The following is a 17,919-nucleotide window of genomic DNA, read 5'->3' as shown; positions in this document are numbered from 1 at the left end:
GTATGAATGTAAGTGAATTATTGAACTTTGGCATGTAAATATCACGTACCAAATGCAACTGTAAAAAACAGACAAGTAAATCTACTCTCTGCCCTTCTGTAAACATCATACAAAATATCTTACCTGCAGCTGGCATGATAGGGTACACAGTGAATCGCCATCCCCATCCATTCACAGAGCCATCACTGATGAACTTCCACTTTAATTCATCCCCTGGAATTCGCAATTCACTAGACCAGTCTGACCACTCCCGACCTGTTACAGTAGGTAATAGGAACATATTCACCTACGCTGTTGAGCCAATGCAAGCCACTCATCAACAGCAAATTCCCTCCATGGTTATATATTAGAAACATCACATAAATGCATTCAGGAAGAAAAAGTTGTGTGAAGCACATGAACATAACTATAACAATGTTACACTAACAAAACTTAAAAGTCTTAAACAGTTCAATTACCACTGCTAGCAGATAACCTCACTACTTTTAATACAATTATGAGATCTTACTAAAATCCCCTGTCCTATTTTCAAATTACCTTTTCATATTACAAAAATACATAACAACATATACATTAAATTAAGCTTTACAGCTTCTTCCAACCAGAAATCCAATCAGAGATATCTCAGTAATGAAACACATGCACATCTGAAACAGTTTGGGGAAAAACGGGTCAACAGTAAAAGCCCACGTCATGACTGCTGGGAAACGTTAAGCAGAGGCAGTAACTACCCAGACCTTTGCACATGATGTAATGTATGGGTAGGTTCAACGTAAAATTTGATGAGATTAAAAATATTCCTTTAAAATCCACTGCAAATTAATAGTGCTTAAAAATGAAATCAGAGGTAATAGGATAAAAGATGTGAAGATTTCATGTAGTGTCATGTACATAGGCCAGAGCAGAAAACAGAAAGAGAGAGCCTAGATAGTATTTTGGGCATTCGACAGCAGAAGAGCATTTGTCTTGACTGTATGAAAGCTCAAATTTCTCTAAGTATTACTTGAAAAAGAAAAAAGCTAACAAAAGAAGTATCCTTTTCCAATTGCGTTCCAATTTGTTTAAATAGACTTTGATTATGCAGAAATTCACACATGTTGGCATGGGTGCTAAGCACAGATTTTCTTTACACTCTAACTGCTCTTAGGAAGAGCATGACAACATGCTCTTCCGAGAGATTCTCTGTATTAAAAGATGCAAAATCACTGTTATATGTCTGTGTCTAGATCCTACATATTTCTTAGTTTAAAACAGATTATGAATTTATATAGTTCCTCTTTCTTTATTGGCATATCCTTCACAATAAGTCAGTCACAGAGTGGTACATTTCATTCAGCAATGAACAGTAAATCACACAGGACATTTTTGAAAAGCACTAGTTCTCATAACCTGATCGGACGGAAACAATTCTGTTGACACCATCCATTATGGTGAGCGGATCATGACGCCGCTCTGTAGAACACTGGCGATCAAATTCTACCCTCAGTCCCTCAGCACCTAAACAGCAACAAAGAGTTTACACGTTTCTACAGAGCAATCGATACCACAAACAAATGCAGTATTTTAGAAATCCACAGAAAAATCACATATTGTTGTTCGGAAGCCACAGCGCTCATTAACAAAAACAACTTCCTTTCATTTAATGACATTATTTGCCTGTAATTTCTTCTCCTTGAAAGGCTTACATCATAACAAGCTTACGTGAGTAGGGGCTAGCAGACAGAAGACTATCTTCAGAACATTCCAAACTAAAGTTGCAACAGACAAAAAATGTCTATTTACAGTTAAGTCAAATAGCTCTTTGTTGCCTGTACCTTTAGATAAGTACTAGATTACGTACTGAAGGAAGCACTAAATGAAAAGACAGCATTAAAACAAGAGTATTTCCCTAATGCTCAAGACTAGAAGATAGGTGTTCAACTACTGACCCTGAGAAAGACTCAGTCCTTCTCAGCTTCGTAACTGAACAGAAAACAGCAATGATACACAGCTGCAGTTACAGTGACCCCAAAAACGCATATTTCCTAGGATCAAGATGTTCATGCAGTATGTAAGTGTTTCAAGAAATACTTTATTATAGCAATAGGACACATAACATTGTTTTAAAGGTTCAGTACACGGTTATGCAAGCTAAGGAAAAATTTTATGCATGCAGGCTTGAAAATTAACTGAAATTTAGTAACAGAACTTGAAGAATTCTATACCTGGTATTTTAACTGTGCCACTAGAAGATGTATCATCAGTATATGGATGGCTGCTTTCTACCACAACTGGTTGCGAAGAGAGGCGACCACTTTGTGAATCAGTTGCCACATCTTCTAGTTCAGTGACACACAGCTCCAACAACATATCAGCAACCTAAGAAAAATATACACTTTATGAAAAGTAAGTTTAATTAATCCAAGAAATCCAAGCCAATGACCATTCTTCCCAAATCTTAAACAAATAAATAAATCACTTGTTTTCTGAATTCTGATTCATAAGCCATCATATGCATTCAGAAAATACTTTTTTAGTGTTGTTAAAGCTAGAAAAACTCATACAACTAAAAGCCAAACAACATAAGTTTCCAGTAAGTAAATGCCAACACAAGTAATTGTTTTCCCTTACAGAAAAAAAAAACAACCCTGTAAAATCTGAACTGTAAAGCATAGGCCAAGAGATTAATGAAAGGTGTAAATCTCCCACTGTACTCAGTGCTGGTGTGACCTCACCTTGAGTACTGTGTGCAGTTCTGGGCCCCACCATTTAAGGAGGATGTTAAAGGTACTTGAATGCATCCTGAGGAGGACAACAGAGCTGGTGAAAGGGCTGGAAGGAATGTCCCCTGAGGAACAGCTGAGGACTTTGGGCTTGTCTAGTTTGGAGAGAAGGAGGCTGAGGGCGACCTCACCGCTCCCTACAGCTTCCTGAGGAGGGGAAGTGCAGCGGGAGGTGCTGAGCTCTTCTCCCTGGGATCCAGGGACAGGACGTGTGGGAACGGCTCAAAGCTGCACCAGGGGAGGTTCAGACTGGGCATTAGGAAGCATTTCTTCATCGAGAGGGTGGTCAAACCCTGGCACAGGCTTCCTAGAGAGGTGGTCCATGCCCCAAGCCTGTCAGTGTTCAAGAGGCATTTGGACAATGCTGCAACTTTTGGTCAGCCCTGAAGCGGTCAGGCAGTTGGACTAGACGATCACTGGAGGTCCCTTCCAATTGAGACAATCTATTCTATTCTAAATATTTAACCAGTATGTAATGTTGCAAAATACTGTTTAGAAAATTCCAATAGTACTCATTTTTAAATAGCAGTTTCAAATAAATATTTTTACTATTGAGGTAAAAAATTATAAAATTCTCTCAATTCAATACACACTCTTTAGAAAGTCATTATTCATCTTTTTGGTTAGTGAAGCCAAGTTTAATAAAAGAATACAAAAATGAGCTTTGCATGTTCTGATGTTTCTTTGCTTCTGATGTTTCAAACCAGTCTTCAAGCAGTGCAAAGCCATAAATTAACTACATCATATGTGCATCTTAAAAGAAATGCATTGATACTCATTAGAAAAAAAATATTGGAAGAGTAAAGCTACAAGAAACATGAAGCAACTTCAGTTCATTAATGTAAGCAGATATGCTATAAATAATTTAAGACTTGCAACATTCTTTCATAAAGCTGTTGGTATCCAGTTTTACAGCATTTATTAATTCTGTTTGTCTGTTGTCCAAAAAAAAAAAAAAACCCCACACCAATCAGTACTTCAGAAATAATTAGTAACTTCAATGCATCAAATGTAAATCTTAAAAATTAAGAATTACTATAACATTAACAATACATTAATAGCATTTTTATCTAGCAATAATGACTGCATCAATTTGAGAAATAAACTTAGATGCAAAACAAAACCAACATGGATTTTTTTTAACTAACATACCACAGATCCAGGAAATAGAGCTTGGTTTAACATAGCTTCATTCCAATAAGCACAACCACTTGTCCAATACATAGATACAGTTCATTAATTTTCTATTTTAATGTCTGATTGCACCATGGCAAAGCGAGGAAAAAGTCACTGACATTTGTAGCATATGCATATATTAATGTAATATCACCATTAAAATAATTAATGTTCATATGCATTTAAGTTTAACTCAAATTTTCATGTTTATTAAGTTTCTCAGGATGTTGAGCTGCACTTCAAGTACAAGAAAACATTCTAGTAAGCTACTAATAAAGAGGGCATAATTAAAATCCAACAGAAACAAAACCTGACCTGTGGGTAAGCTGTGCCCATACCAGACAGCACAGCCGAAAGAACATCTCTTCCCTTTTCACCCGCTCGGTTGGACACAGCAAGCTTTAGCAGGTCAACCATGACTCGTGTGTCATCTGGTACTAAGAGACTCGTAAACTCATCCAAGTACTGTGGTTCTGGGCCAGATACTTTACTTTGACTTTCTACGTCCTACAAAACAAATTGAAGAAATATTTAGACACCAAAGATGAAAGAAGTGTTTCACTGAATCTGACCAAGCTGACTTGTCTAAAGAACTTTAAAAGTAGTTTAAAACACAATTAGTAAACTTGGGATGATATGACCCCAAAATTAACCTAGTGTTAAACCCATTTCTCAAATGAAAAAAACTTTCCTAAAACTAACCTCCTTCAACTTTGGACCATAAATAAATAAATAACCCCTCTATCTTTGGATAGATTTTTAAAAATGCAGTGATGTATAGAATAACTTTAAAAGCACACACAAAAAAAAAAAAGTAAAACTGCTTGATAAAAGCATGGTAAGGACTCAAGTTTTAAGGAAGGTATTGATAATATTACTTCTTTGGTTTTTGTCATGGTTTCTGCAATGATACTGGCAGCTCCGGGATCATCTGTGACTGGAATGAAAGGACGGGAAGAGGCAGCAGCAGCTGAGGGAGTTACAGCAGACGGTGTCACAGCATCTTCTGAAGAAGCAACCTAGCCAAAACAAGTAATAATGAACAAAAGCTGCAACAAGATACTGTAAAACCTTTAAGAGTCTAATTATTTATTAGAAGGGCTTACATTCAAATACAGCAGCAATTTAAAAACAGCCATGAATTCAACCAAAACAGATTTGGTCCCTGTATTTTTAGCTTTTATGCTCCCAGCACAGCAAACCAGCCAACACCCACCGCAATAACAGCTGCTACAAAAACATACAACACCACATCAGTGCCTGCAGAAAAGTCTACAATGTAGAAGACAAGCCCTAACAATACATGTCAAATTAATAGTTTGTTAAAGGAAAAAACCTCTTCAGTAGCAAGCCTTTTCTTTTTTCTGCTTCTGTTAGCAGTTGAGAATCAAGACAGCAGAATTCCATTCAGGTCCTCCTGTCTACCTCAGTTGATAGAAGTTTACAATCACATTTCATTAAATAATTGTCAAATATTTCCTTAATGTTGAATTATTTTTTATCTTTTTAAAGATAAAATGAATTTAATATCTGGTCAAATGGTTAATATTTTCATGTTAACTCTAAAATACTACTAGGAAGCATCACAATTGCATTTAAATGACAGTGCATTCTCAAAGTTCACACTAACATTCTATTTTTTCCAAATCTGACAAATGCAGAGTGCCCACTCCTGAAATTAGAGAACCTTTTAATCTCTGCCATTATCAAACTAAATGGGACAATATTTTTCAGCTTAACTGTTAAACACTGTTGGAAAAATTAATTTGACACTTTACCTCCCCTCTCCTGTCCTGCCATGGGTTTGGGCTCAGCCTCTCCTCTACATCTCCCACAAGCACGCATTCATCTCCATTTGCAGGGCTTCCTGCAGAAGTAACATCTGATGGGGGGGCTGGTGATGAAGAGGGACATTCTACTGGTGCAATCATACTTGCAGGCATCAATGCTCCAACAACTGCATCCCTGAAATCATTTAGGACAGATGAAACATAAACCTAATTATACTCCCTTGCTGAACTTAGAAAAAATGATATTAGCTTGTGTTAATAAAACAAGGGAATGTTTCCAAGCTCTGGAATTTAGAGAGTAATTTATCGTTTCCACATTCTCCTTTGGGCCTGATGCTTAAATACGGTGTTTTAAGGCAACAATTTTACATGAGTTCCTCTTCATAAACTTTAGCACAAATACTCTGTTCTCTACCAAAAACAAAGAGGGCACTTTTAAGTTTTATTGTTCTTTCCTCCCTGCCCCCCACTGCTCCCTCCACATCATCCATCATTATTTTCTTACACTCCTTTTACATGATTTACTTGTGCATTCCTAAATAAACATTTTTTTTTCCCCAGGCACTGGGAGCTTCTGTAAAGAAAACATAACAGCATAAAGCTAACACCACCACCAAAAGAAAATTTAAATGAAGCTTAGGCCTATCCTGAGGAGTCCAAACTTGTGAAACAATTTATACCTGACTCAAGAGATGGTAAGCTATATCATCTTTTACTCTGCAAAAGAACAGAATGTTTCCATGCCTACCTGGCATACATGATTTGTAATGCCATCAGTATATGGGATAACGCCTGCTGTTTGGCAACATTCCCATCAAGCGACAGGAGAATCTTAGCGAGAGAAGGGCGATTCGGCTTGGAACTGTTTGCCCCACTAATTTTGTTACTGGCAGCAGAAGAATCTGCATCTGAAGGAACACCTGCAGTGAGGGGAAAAAAAAAAAAAAAGAGAAGGCAAGCATTTCTTAAAGGTGTACTACATAACTGGAACTGATTTATCTAATTTCTTGTTAAGTCAGAAAAATGGCTGTAAAACTAACCCTGCAGTAGATTCTTAAACAGCATTGCCTATGGTTAAAACACCAAAGTCCATACTGAAGCTTTGCAGCAAGGGCTTTTGTGAAATAGTGTTCCACCTTGTTACTTACTCATGAAGATTAAGGTAATACAGATATAAATATTTTGGTGATCAGCCTCTAAATCAAGTTTTATTTACACAGAAATTTCTCAAATAGCTAGAATATTTATTAGGTACTCTTAAAAATACTAATCAAATATTCTGTATATGTGGTTCTTGCTCTTTTTTAAATATATTGCCTTGTTCATGAAAAAGCTTAATTAGCAAACCGTTTGGTGCTTTTATATTCAAAACAAAACATTGCTGTTTTGCCTCCCTAATTCTTAAGCCACCTACCTTAGAAAAAAAAAGGTAACAGTACCATCAAGAATTACAGCAAGAGGTAACATGGAAGACCAATATTACAGTGGCATTCATCTACCATTACCTTCATAAAGCTCTATCCCGTATTAAAAACTACATCTTTGGGGCATTTGATAAAGCATGTTGCATTTTAATTTCCTGCAGAACAACAAAAGTTCAAACTAATGCTACTTCTGAACAAGTCCTTTACAATTTCCACTTTCAGGAAGAGGTTTTGTTGGGGGGATTTTGAGAGGTGCGTATGGTTTTTGTTGTTGTTTTGTGGCGCTTTTTTTAAAAAACAGTTTTCTTTTTGCACTATCACCTATTAAACCACACACACAACTAACACTCCCAAGACATAAAAAACCCAGCGTAAGGCAATAAATACCAACCAAGATAAGAAGCACCTAAAGGGTCCCTCGCTGTTTGGAAAAGTACTGGTTCGTGAACAGATGGTGTAGCTACATCCACTGTTGTCCACGCTACACTGTGGGAAGATCCACAAGCAACCCGGGTGATTTTCTGGCCTTCCAAGCCCTGGACAAGAGTGGGCTTTCTATTGACTGTAGTAGTTCCGTTGCCTTGTTGCCCATGGTCGTTGTCACCCCAAGCGTAAACCTGCCAATAAACATTTCCAAGTTACTTTGCTTTACTGGTTGCCTCATTTAATTATTTTCTTAAAAATTCCTACAAAGGAATATTAGTGTTTTGTACTATTAATCTAGAATACTTCAGAGAACCTATTACCATAACTTTTTGCCCCTATTAAATAATGCAGGCATTATCATACATTAAAATAAAGGCGAAAAAAATCAAAGCAACATTTTACCAGATGATTCATAAATTCTTGCCAATTCATAACTCATCATTTGATTCATAACTTATTCAATGTTCACAGTGAACAGTAAGGTAGAAGAATTAGTGGTATAGTAATTACATTGGAGATCTGAATCAACATTATGATAATGATAATGCTGGATCACAGCAGAAAAATCTACCCAGAATACTATGACTGTTTCTGCATATCAAGAGTGAGAAGCAGTAAACTGATCATGCAGATAATACATAAACTAGGAAAATACTACAAAAGCTACTACTACAACAACAACATTTAAAATCCATAATAATAATAATAATAATATGAAAGCTAATATATTTTAAATGACAAGCATGCTTATATTTATTCCAGAACTAAAAGCAAATAAATATAATTAGAAACATTTATTCCATTTAATCAGCATCGATGCTATTACACTCATCTTCCTCGACAGTTTAGTTTAATCCTTTCTGGATCAAGGAAAAAGGGGAAAGAAGGATGATGCCCAACATACCTGCCCAGTGTCTGTAACTGCTAGACAATGGAGTGCGCCTACAGCCACGTGCACGATCTTTTTACCCCTCAGTCCTTCCACAACTTGTGGCTTTCGTACGTGTACATCTGTGCCATGGCCTAGCCTGAAATAGTCGCCCTTACCCCTGCAACAGATAGCAAACGTAAAATTCAAGACCATTATATTGTTCACACACTCCTCTGTCAAGGCAGCTTCCTGAACCAAAATACTTCATTTATCACTGGGATTAAACACATGCACCAACTAGCAAATTCTTCAAATCTCAATTACAAAGGCCTAAAAATGAGGATAACTGCAGTTCTGTGACTCCATAACTTTTCACCTCAGTATAGAACAGGTATCACTTATGACTATTTTTTCTACCTAGTGCAACTATGACTACATTGAATTTCCCCTGTTGCAGATACCCTGCAATTATGAATACCTACAAAATTGATGTGTTCCGACAGACTGGGACAGATTTATACTACTGAGGATAAATCTAACAACAACAGACCCTTTGACAAGTATTCTCACATGAAAAAAATATAGGAACTAACATGTTTTCAGAGCTGAGTTTCTCCACACTGTTTCAATTCTCAATATAGGTCCTCAAGCCTCCATAATTTAAATTATTCCAAAACTGTTACATAAAAACTGCACTAAAAATATACCATATGCAAAAGCAATGTAAACCCCTTAAAAGGGCCTCTAAGAATGTCAGTAAAGAAGAAAAAACACCTGAGATTTCTTCCACTATGTTTTTAGTAACCATTCACTCAGTTCTGCACACCACCACCAATACCAATTTTTCTCAACAAAGTTTATGGTATGCTGGAGGCAAATGTTATATATATATAACTTTAGGTAGGCAACAGTACTAACACAGAAGTTGGGAGCTTTCCTTCATATCAGTACAAATTCAAGCAGATAAAAGTTTACAAGCAACTCAGCCATCCTAAACTGCAGACATGCACAGCTGAAACAGACCCAGAAAATCTCCTTGTAGTCCTGTAGTGTCATGAAATAGCTGTAGATTTTATGACTAGATGTAACAGTGTTAAGAGAAAGTGGGGGAAGGAAGGAATGAACAAGAATTTTGCAGAGTTCTTAGACTCTCAAATTCCCTTTCCTCTCACACCTTTCGTCACTACAAAAAAAGAATTTAAAAGAGGGAGGGAAATGAGCGAGATAGTAGCCACTCTGAGAAACGACATCTCTGCCAAAAGCTTTTCTATTATCAAAAATAGAAGTAACTTATAAAAATGGAAGTTTTGTGGATTTATCGTTGTATCGTTCATCAATCGCTGACAAATAATAAAATAAAAACGACCATTTTAAGTCATCTTAGCTTTGATGTACATCAAACAGGTCAGTCTTATTTCACAAGGATGGGGTAAGATCTTGTTCTGGTTAGAGGTCTGAAGTTGATCTGCCATACAGTAAGCTCTCAAATTTTACAGAAAGGTTTATAAATTCAAAAAAGCCAGGCTTGTATTCAAAACAAAGCAGAACTGAGCAGACAAACAGATGAAAAATACAAACAGTTTCTGAATAACTCTCAGTGATCATCTCTCACCATTTCTTGCTTCGAGGCATCATTACTGACAGCTTGGTGGCCTTCTGAGCAGCAATGAGCTCTGCAGAGACCTTGTGTTTCTAAGGAAGTTCTTCCCATCTCCTCTGAACTTTAGCTTACTTCCTCACTCTACTACATTCTTACTCTCTCAGTCTGCTTTAGCTGTATGCTACATACTCCAAACTATGATTCTCAGGTCCTCTTTTTCCCACTCCACTCCAAGGTCTTGAATTAACATTCCTTTACATGCTCCAATGCTCCCAAGAAAGGGAATGATCTTCCCCTTCCTCCACTAGTTCAGTAAGACCCAGGCATCCTAACAGAGTACAATATACAACTGAGCATGCTACAGGACACAGCATTAGATTAATTGGAACAGATCACAGCTTGTCTTGAGGAGCTGGCAACTTAAAAGACAAAGCACACAGATAAGGCACAGATAGAGTTAAGACAGTCAAACAGCAATAAATACAACACGTACATAGTAATTGCTTTGTTAATATTTTCTGGCAAATGTAACATACCATGTCCATACCACTCCTGACTTGGTCAGTGCCAATGAGAACTGCGCACCACACTCAATCTGACAAACACCTTGGCCGTTCAGTCTTTCAATGTTCTGAGGAATGTTGCATCCTTCACTTCCTCCTCGGCCCAGTTTTCCAAAATCACCGTCACCCCAAGAAAACACCAAACCTAACAAACACCAAACTGCAGGTCAAACAATGATCACAATATTCACGTGTGTTGGAAAGCTTCCGGAACAAGATATTCCTACCTTCATCTGTCAAAGCAAGAGTCTGAGCATCTCTGCTTCCACAGGCAACCTGAATGACTCTGTGGCCAAGGAGCACTTTAACCTACAAAAATAGAAAAAGTAAACAAGACATTTCAGAGAAATTGTGTTGTAAAACCTTACAGATATTTTCAAGCTCTTATGATTTTGTTGATTGTGCCCGGCCTGAGCACCCCATTTAGCAAAGGGTTATAAAGCCTTGCTCACTAAGGATCCAACATCACTCAATGACAGTAGCAGCTTCCAGCTATGCATCAAAGTAGATGCAGGTCATGAATGTTCAAAACAGTACTAGCCATTCTGCATCACTTCCCAAGAAAAAGACTGGATTTCTTTGGCCCTTCTGAAATAGCTTGCCTGTTATTAGAGGTATGTGTACCAAAACCTAATTTAAATCACTCCAAAATGATGACTTCATACTGCTTTCATGTGTTTCGGCTTTACTGTAGCTTTATTTTATCATTTATCAATTAAGCAAACACATTTGCATTTCATCAGAGACAAGAAACATTTATTTTACCATCTTAGGCTTCAGCTGAGTGGTATTATCTCCATGTCCTAGCCTTCCATATTCCCCAAGACCCCACGTATACAGTTCACCACTGGAGGTAATGGCAGCACTATGGGAACTGCCACAAGCAATATCACGGATGCGTTTGGTTTTCAATGCTTCTATCAATCTGGGTTTATCACAGTTCCTAGAGAAAATGAGTACAAAATTAATTGTGTTAATTATGAAAGAGTTACACAATTTCCTCCAACCTTCATAATAAAAAAAAAAATGTGTAATAACTAACAGTAACCTAAAGATAAAATAAGATGCAACATTATGATTCCAAGATGTACCGTTTAGTAGCACCATAAATCTAAAGTTTACACTATTTTACTGTACTTCAAAGTTTATTTAAAGAAATATTTTATGTATATGCTGCAAAACCTTGGTGTTCTGGCTTTGTCACCTAAGTGATGAATCAATTAAAAAGTGCCTAAAGTAAAAACTGATATGTCATTGCCATAAGTTGAGCAATTTGTTAGGAGTAATTATTTCTCCACCCTGTGGACACAGAGCCAGATAGCAAGATTAAGAGATGACACTCCCATCCCAACTTTGCTTTTATGAGAGAGAAGTTAGAACTGGAATTTACTGTTCAGCTTCTATGACAGTACTGGAAACTTTTACTATTCATATGGTTACAGTATTCTCTAAATTCAGGGAAGAGTTTCAAACTCAAGGTTTTCTAATATCAACCGTGTAGCAGAGCCACTGTTAAGGTTTTATAAAGTTATGCATGGCCTCTGGAAAATTTGCCCCCATGAAATGCCTCAGAGTTCCAAGTCTCACTTCTAATAAAACTACAGAAAACATAAGGCAGTTGAACAATAAGCAACAATACTGCTCTAATCTGGCCTTTCCTTCTCATTGATCTGACACACATACCACTAAGAACATTTATGTGTTGTCATATATTAACCATCTGAGTTGGGCACTGTAATTTTTTTATGTATTCTGAGCAGGTCTTCAAAATGTATCAGAATGAAAAAGATTTCCCCACAGGCTATGTTTATCTTCTTTTTTTTCTTTCAAAACATTGTTCTGTGGTACATTAAAAAAAAAATAAATCCTGAGACAATTCAAATTTTCCTCAAAGCTGCCCTGTGGAGAATTACACTATGTACTACTGAAAAGTATAAGAAATTTATTTCTGGCTAAAAAGTTCATGAACAGAAGCCTAAAGAAAAGGGCTACAAAATACTCTGCCAGGCTTACATTATGAACTGTTACAGCTCACAAATGTAAAACTGCCATGGTTTTAACACCTCAATGCACCTCTATAAACCTTACCTCATAAAAGTAACCAAAACCTCTATGTCCAAAAGTATGTCCACCAGTGACATTCAAAAACACTATTAAAGACTTTAGTCACTAAGTATGTTTCCCATTATTATATTAATTGAATGCCTTTTTAAATGACTGAAGACTGCTACAAATGCTGCACCGTAAATTGACATACACTGCTGTAAAAAAAAAAAAAAATATATTCTTTTCACAACACAATTTTTTATTCCCATGGTATTAAAAATCCTGTCACTGTCAATAGCGGTGGTCAGCCATGTTGAAACGTGCAACACAAATGTTCTTTTACTGAAATCCAGACAAATTTGGTATCCTTACATTCGACTGAAGTGACCAAGTTTTCCATCATCTCCTTCACCCCAGGAAAATACCTTTCCATCAACAGTTAATGCCATAGCATGCCGGCCACCTAAAAGAGTAAACATAAATTTAAATTTTCAAGCTTTCAAGCAGGCAGTAGGTCTAGCAAAAATCTCAGAAAATTGACGCTGCTGTACTTCCACAATGTAACTGTACAAGCCTTTCAAGCTAATACACGTTACTTATTTTCTTCAGAGTTTTTATGCGATTTAATTTAAAACACAAAACTTTTGTGAGAGTAGGTTTCCTAGCATATTAAAAAAAAAAAAAAAATCACTCAATTTACTTTTTCAATGCTGCAAGAAAAAACAAAATAAAAAATGAAAACACCTTGGATCAGACTGAAAAAATATTCAGAAGTTACCAAATTTAACTTCCAGCAAGTAAGAAACTATAAATTCATAGATTTTGATAACAGAACCATTAGATACAATCTGACATTTTATGCACCCCACTGTATCTACTAACTTTTACTTATTTTAAAAAAAAAAATTAAAATATCAGATATGCTGGGGCATCACAGCACCCAACAAAATTGCAAAGCAACTGTCTTCAGGTTTAATATGTTATGTTTACGTATGTAAGAATAGCAATAGTCAGTACCTGAGTGAACAGCAACCTTCTTTACCACATAGTTACTGAGAGCTGTAATCTGGCGGGGAATAGGCACAGTTCCACTAGATATTCCTAAACCTAGCCTTCCATTTGTGGCTTCTCCACAGGCATATACTTTACCCTCTACAGTCACTAAAATGAAGAAAAAAGTTTGAAACATCATTAATGTTTCACAACTGGGAATCTGTTTCTGCCCTTAAATAATTACAGTTAATTTAAAAACTTATGTTACCTGCAAAAAGGCTTTTGGATCCTCCAGCTACTTGTACAACATTCAAGGCAGACAGAGTTTCAGAAAAAGAAGGGACCTTTATCTAGAGCAGAGAGGAAATAAAGATCATTACAATACACTTTAAAGTTTTATACTTTAAAAAGAAGAGCTGTTCTTAAGTGATAAACCAGTTAATCTAACAGGTACTTTTTTTTTTTTTTTAAATATAGGAAAATCCCTGCACTCTTCAGGGAGACACTTCACACAAACCAGTTAATATACACCAGGCAAAAGACAGAAACCAAGAAAAAGCGTTTAATACTGAAACAATGATAAATACAAAACCTGAGAGAAAATGAAATGTGATATTAACAAGGATTTTCCTTCTAGTAAAGTTTTCTTGAGAAAACCAAACTCAGTTTTGAAGAAAGGCACAACAACACTGTTGACCAATACACTTCAAATCAGCATACGGGAACACAAAACCACAACTGAGTTTTTCAGTAGCAAAATGCTTTAGCCATCTGGATTAGAGATCAACTCAAAGGGGGCAGGCGGGGTGAGAAGACAAACAAAAGAGACCAGGAAACCTATTTTCTCCATTACTACAAAGAAGTCTTTGATCAAGCTATATATATATGTGTGTATATATATATAAATGTATATATATGTATATAAAAATAGATATCAACAATCTCTTTTCAAGTGTTTTAAAATCAACATACATTCAAACCTGGCATAACCCCTTAGATAATAAAAGGAAGGATTTATCTATTTATTTTTATGCAGCTAAAAAGATAAAGTTTCTAGTAGACTTCTTCATTACAGTATATGGGGAAAAAAGTTCGAAGGACATTTGAAAAGCCTTAGATTAGTTTTTAAATTAATATCCCAATTCATCAATTTATGAATTTAATAATACCTGTTATGACCTCAAAGATAAAGTGCGTATGTTCATGTTAGCATGTTTTTTCCACTCAAAAAAGTTTTATCTTTACAGAATTAGATCAAGTTATAGAGGTATCTGATTATTTTTTTTTTTTATCCCTTCGCCTCTTCCATTTAACTATCCAATAATTCTCCCCTTTTCTAGGTGGGAGGGAAGCACTTCAGTCAGAGCCATAATTCTGCCTTCAACATGTTTGGAACAAGAATGAACTAAAATCAGCACTTCTGCACTGAAGCCTTGATGGCTTTATGCACCAATAAAATACAGGATACAGCTGCAGTTAACTTTTTGTTTCTTGAAAGGCACTCTATGGATACAATAGTATACGTTTTATTTACAACATACATTAAAGAAATGTCCTCTTAACATACTTTTCAGATTTATGATATCTTAAATTGATTTAATATTCACCATGTACCTCGCATCTTGCTTTGTATTAAAATTATGTATAAATGGCTGCACACAGGGCTGAAATTCCTCTTGAATTACACTGAATTGTAATCAAGTTACACCGATTAAAAAGATTAGAATTCAACTTTTTTTCCAGATTGCTGCACCATCTCCAGGTACAAGTAATGCATGTAAAAGTTCACCAATATCTTCATGTCATGCATGCAAACTCAAAAGGAACAGAATATGTATAGAGTGCTACACATTTTTAGAACAATTAGTTCACTATCGCCTAAAACAAATTATTAAGTGGCTGCTAAAAATCAAACTGGATTTCAGAATAACAACCAAACCACAAATTTTCTCCAATCTTCCACCCAGCAGACATCTACATGTATTAGAAGTAAAAAGCCATTAATACCTAGTCTTCATAGCTTTTGGTAATAAACTTTAAAATTCTGATTAAATTTGAATTAATTTGGAGTTGTGTGAGACTTATACATTTTATTTTTAGCTGTGTCTGTTTTGTACTAAAGTATGAAAACAACAGACATACCTTGGAACCTTTTAGCCCTCCCAATTGGTCCTTGTCATTCAGTCCCCAAACAAAAACTTTGGTTCTTATTGTAGCTGCCGATTCAAGCCCTGCTGCCTTCTTCCTAACAAGACTGAACATATTGAGCAAAAAACCAAAGTCAGTTTAGCAAATTGCATGCTAAAGCATAGGCACCTTTTTACTGTATTTACCGATTTAACAGTTTGGAACAGTTTCAATACTCAAACTATACCACCACAGTTAAGAGGTGGCAGCTGTAACAAATTGAAAAACAAAACAGCTTAAAAAAAATCCAGAATGTTTTGCTGAGCAGTGGTATACACATACCAAATATAAACACATCAAGTTTTTAGCTAGATTTTCAACTCCAAGTACACTGCAGAAGCAGAAGAGCTGCAGAAAAGGCTACTGCCTTACAAATGTGATAATCTTGAAGTTATCTAGCAACAAATGACCTACTTACAATTCTGACAAACTAAGATACTGATTTCTCTTTACTACCCTTCAACTTAAAGTTGCTCTTCTTACAATAATCTCCTGATTGGAATATACAGACACTTGATCTGGAAAATGATTCCACAGCCCTTAAGCTTACAATCTAACGGCCTTCACTAAGGTTCTTTATCATTTCTCCGCCCCTGCAGTTACCTACCTCCCGGTGTTAGCTTTATCATCATCCTCTTCCTCATTATCAGAAGCAAGGAAAGGGACTGCAGCCAAATCTTCATCCTCTGCACGTATACGTCCCAGTATGCTGAGGCCATGTATTTTGCAATCAATCCCAGAGCTTCTGCACTGCTTGATTGCAATCTCTATATACCTGTGATACTAAGAAGGAAAAAAAAAAACAAACAGAAAACAAAAAAACCCAAAAAAACCCTAAATTGCCATCTTTTGGGTCCTATATCCCTTTCTAAAACATACGAAAGAATTACAACTTTTGCTCGACTTTGTCACCTTAACAAAATGAATCTGTAACATTAAATATTTGGCTATTCAGCCCTACACAATTTGTACTTTAAGACAAACATATAGCTTCATTAATTTGAGAATGATTTCACTTCCAATCTTCTAAAAATTCATTATGCATTCCTCCTTGCTGTTACTGAAGACAATCAGAACTACTATCCAAAATAAGCTCCACATTTAAGTCTATTGGGATGTCTTCTTGGTTCATAGGTATATTGATTCATATTAAAAAAAACCCTAAAATATCTTTACTGCTAAGGCTATTATAGAGTTACACTGTGATTATGGTAAAACTTATCAGGATAATTATCTTTACTAAAAAACTGCCAGAAATAGTGCTAATTTAGAGGAAAAATAAAATACCATGCTTTAATAATCTCAATAGTGCTTTTCATCCCTCTCTTGCAGCAAAAGATCTTTCTGTTGCATACAAGAGTAATTCTCACACAAACTTCACTTACTTCTGTACAATCACTGAGAAGAGGCACTGTGGTGTCTGTAGGATTTATGTTGATTGTCTTTAGCTCTATAAGGTTATTTAATGAATTCCCCCCTAGAAAACAAAACATGGAAAGAAAAACATTTTAAGATACGGTGTTTGTTTCATAAACAGGCACTATGCATGTTAAATAGATTACTATGTTAACTGAAACCAGACAAATAACTACTGTTGAATGCACAAAAAACAAAATACATATATATTTTTCAGACTTCTCAGAGTGCATACACATACCTGAAACCACAACTAAAGAGGGCATGTAACTGCTGTCTGCAGGGTCCACGATCATCTTTAGTCTGTGAACAAGAACATCTGGAAAAATCTCCAAGCGAATCCAGTGCTAGGGGAAACACACAGAATTTCATTTTCAGATAGTATTGTTGGGACCATTGTATGGTTAACAAGAATAAACATGTGGTGGTTTTGAAGACAGCACAAAAAACACTTGTGAATGGTACACAACAACTGCAATGCACGGGAACTGGACAAAGGAACTTCTCGCCTGTCTAACCTCCAAATACAAGAGAAGCAGTTGCAGCAAATTATTCATTTCACTCAAGAGTGACATCATTGAGAAGACTGAGAAAGCAGTCTTTCTTGACCGGAGATCAAGAAATGTGACATAATGTAAATCTTTGACTGGCTACAGTCTCTAGAC

General features: G+C 36.1%; 1 protein-coding gene across 7 annotated transcripts in view; it reads right to left on the bottom strand.

Moving 5' to 3' along the window:
• The window catches only part of HERC2 (HECT and RLD domain containing E3 ubiquitin protein ligase 2), a 114,208-nt gene that overhangs the window by 27,037 nt on the left and 69,252 nt on the right, over positions 1–17,919 (bottom strand). For 6 of the 7 annotated variants that reach the window (XM_075737434.1, XM_075737423.1, XM_075737463.1 and 3 more), the window contains 19 exons: positions 17,496–17,601; positions 17,224–17,315; positions 16,446–16,621; positions 15,794–15,905; positions 13,920–14,001; positions 13,676–13,819; positions 13,031–13,121; positions 11,378–11,555; positions 10,840–10,921; positions 10,586–10,757; positions 8,483–8,627; positions 7,544–7,769; positions 6,477–6,648; positions 5,717–5,903; positions 4,817–4,957; positions 4,254–4,445; positions 2,205–2,358; positions 1,390–1,497; positions 124–255 (listed from right to left, as the gene is read on the bottom strand). In XM_075737434.1, the coding sequence (XP_075593549.1) occupies positions 124–255; positions 1,390–1,497; positions 2,205–2,358; positions 4,254–4,445; positions 4,817–4,957; positions 5,717–5,903; positions 6,477–6,648; positions 7,544–7,769; positions 8,483–8,627; positions 10,586–10,757; positions 10,840–10,921; positions 11,378–11,555; positions 13,031–13,121; positions 13,676–13,819; positions 13,920–14,001; positions 15,794–15,905; positions 16,446–16,621; positions 17,224–17,315; positions 17,496–17,601 (2,692 nt within the window). The remainder of the gene's footprint in view (positions 1–123; positions 256–1,389; positions 1,498–2,204; positions 2,359–4,253; positions 4,446–4,816; positions 4,958–5,716; positions 5,904–6,476; positions 6,649–7,543; positions 7,770–8,482; positions 8,628–10,585; positions 10,758–10,839; positions 10,922–11,377; positions 11,556–13,030; positions 13,122–13,675; positions 13,820–13,919; positions 14,002–15,793; positions 15,906–16,445; positions 16,622–17,223; positions 17,316–17,495; positions 17,602–17,919) is intronic. The other variant, XM_075737454.1, reaches the window with a different exon arrangement.

The sequence above is a fragment of the Balearica regulorum genome, chromosome 1 (assembly GCF_011004875.1).
Source record: "Balearica regulorum gibbericeps isolate bBalReg1 chromosome 1, bBalReg1.pri, whole genome shotgun sequence".
In the NCBI taxonomy this organism is placed as follows: domain Eukaryota; kingdom Metazoa; phylum Chordata; class Aves; order Gruiformes; family Gruidae; genus Balearica; species Balearica regulorum.
Note: the sequence above shows the minus strand (reverse complement) of the source record. Positions and strands in the feature narration are given on the sequence as shown.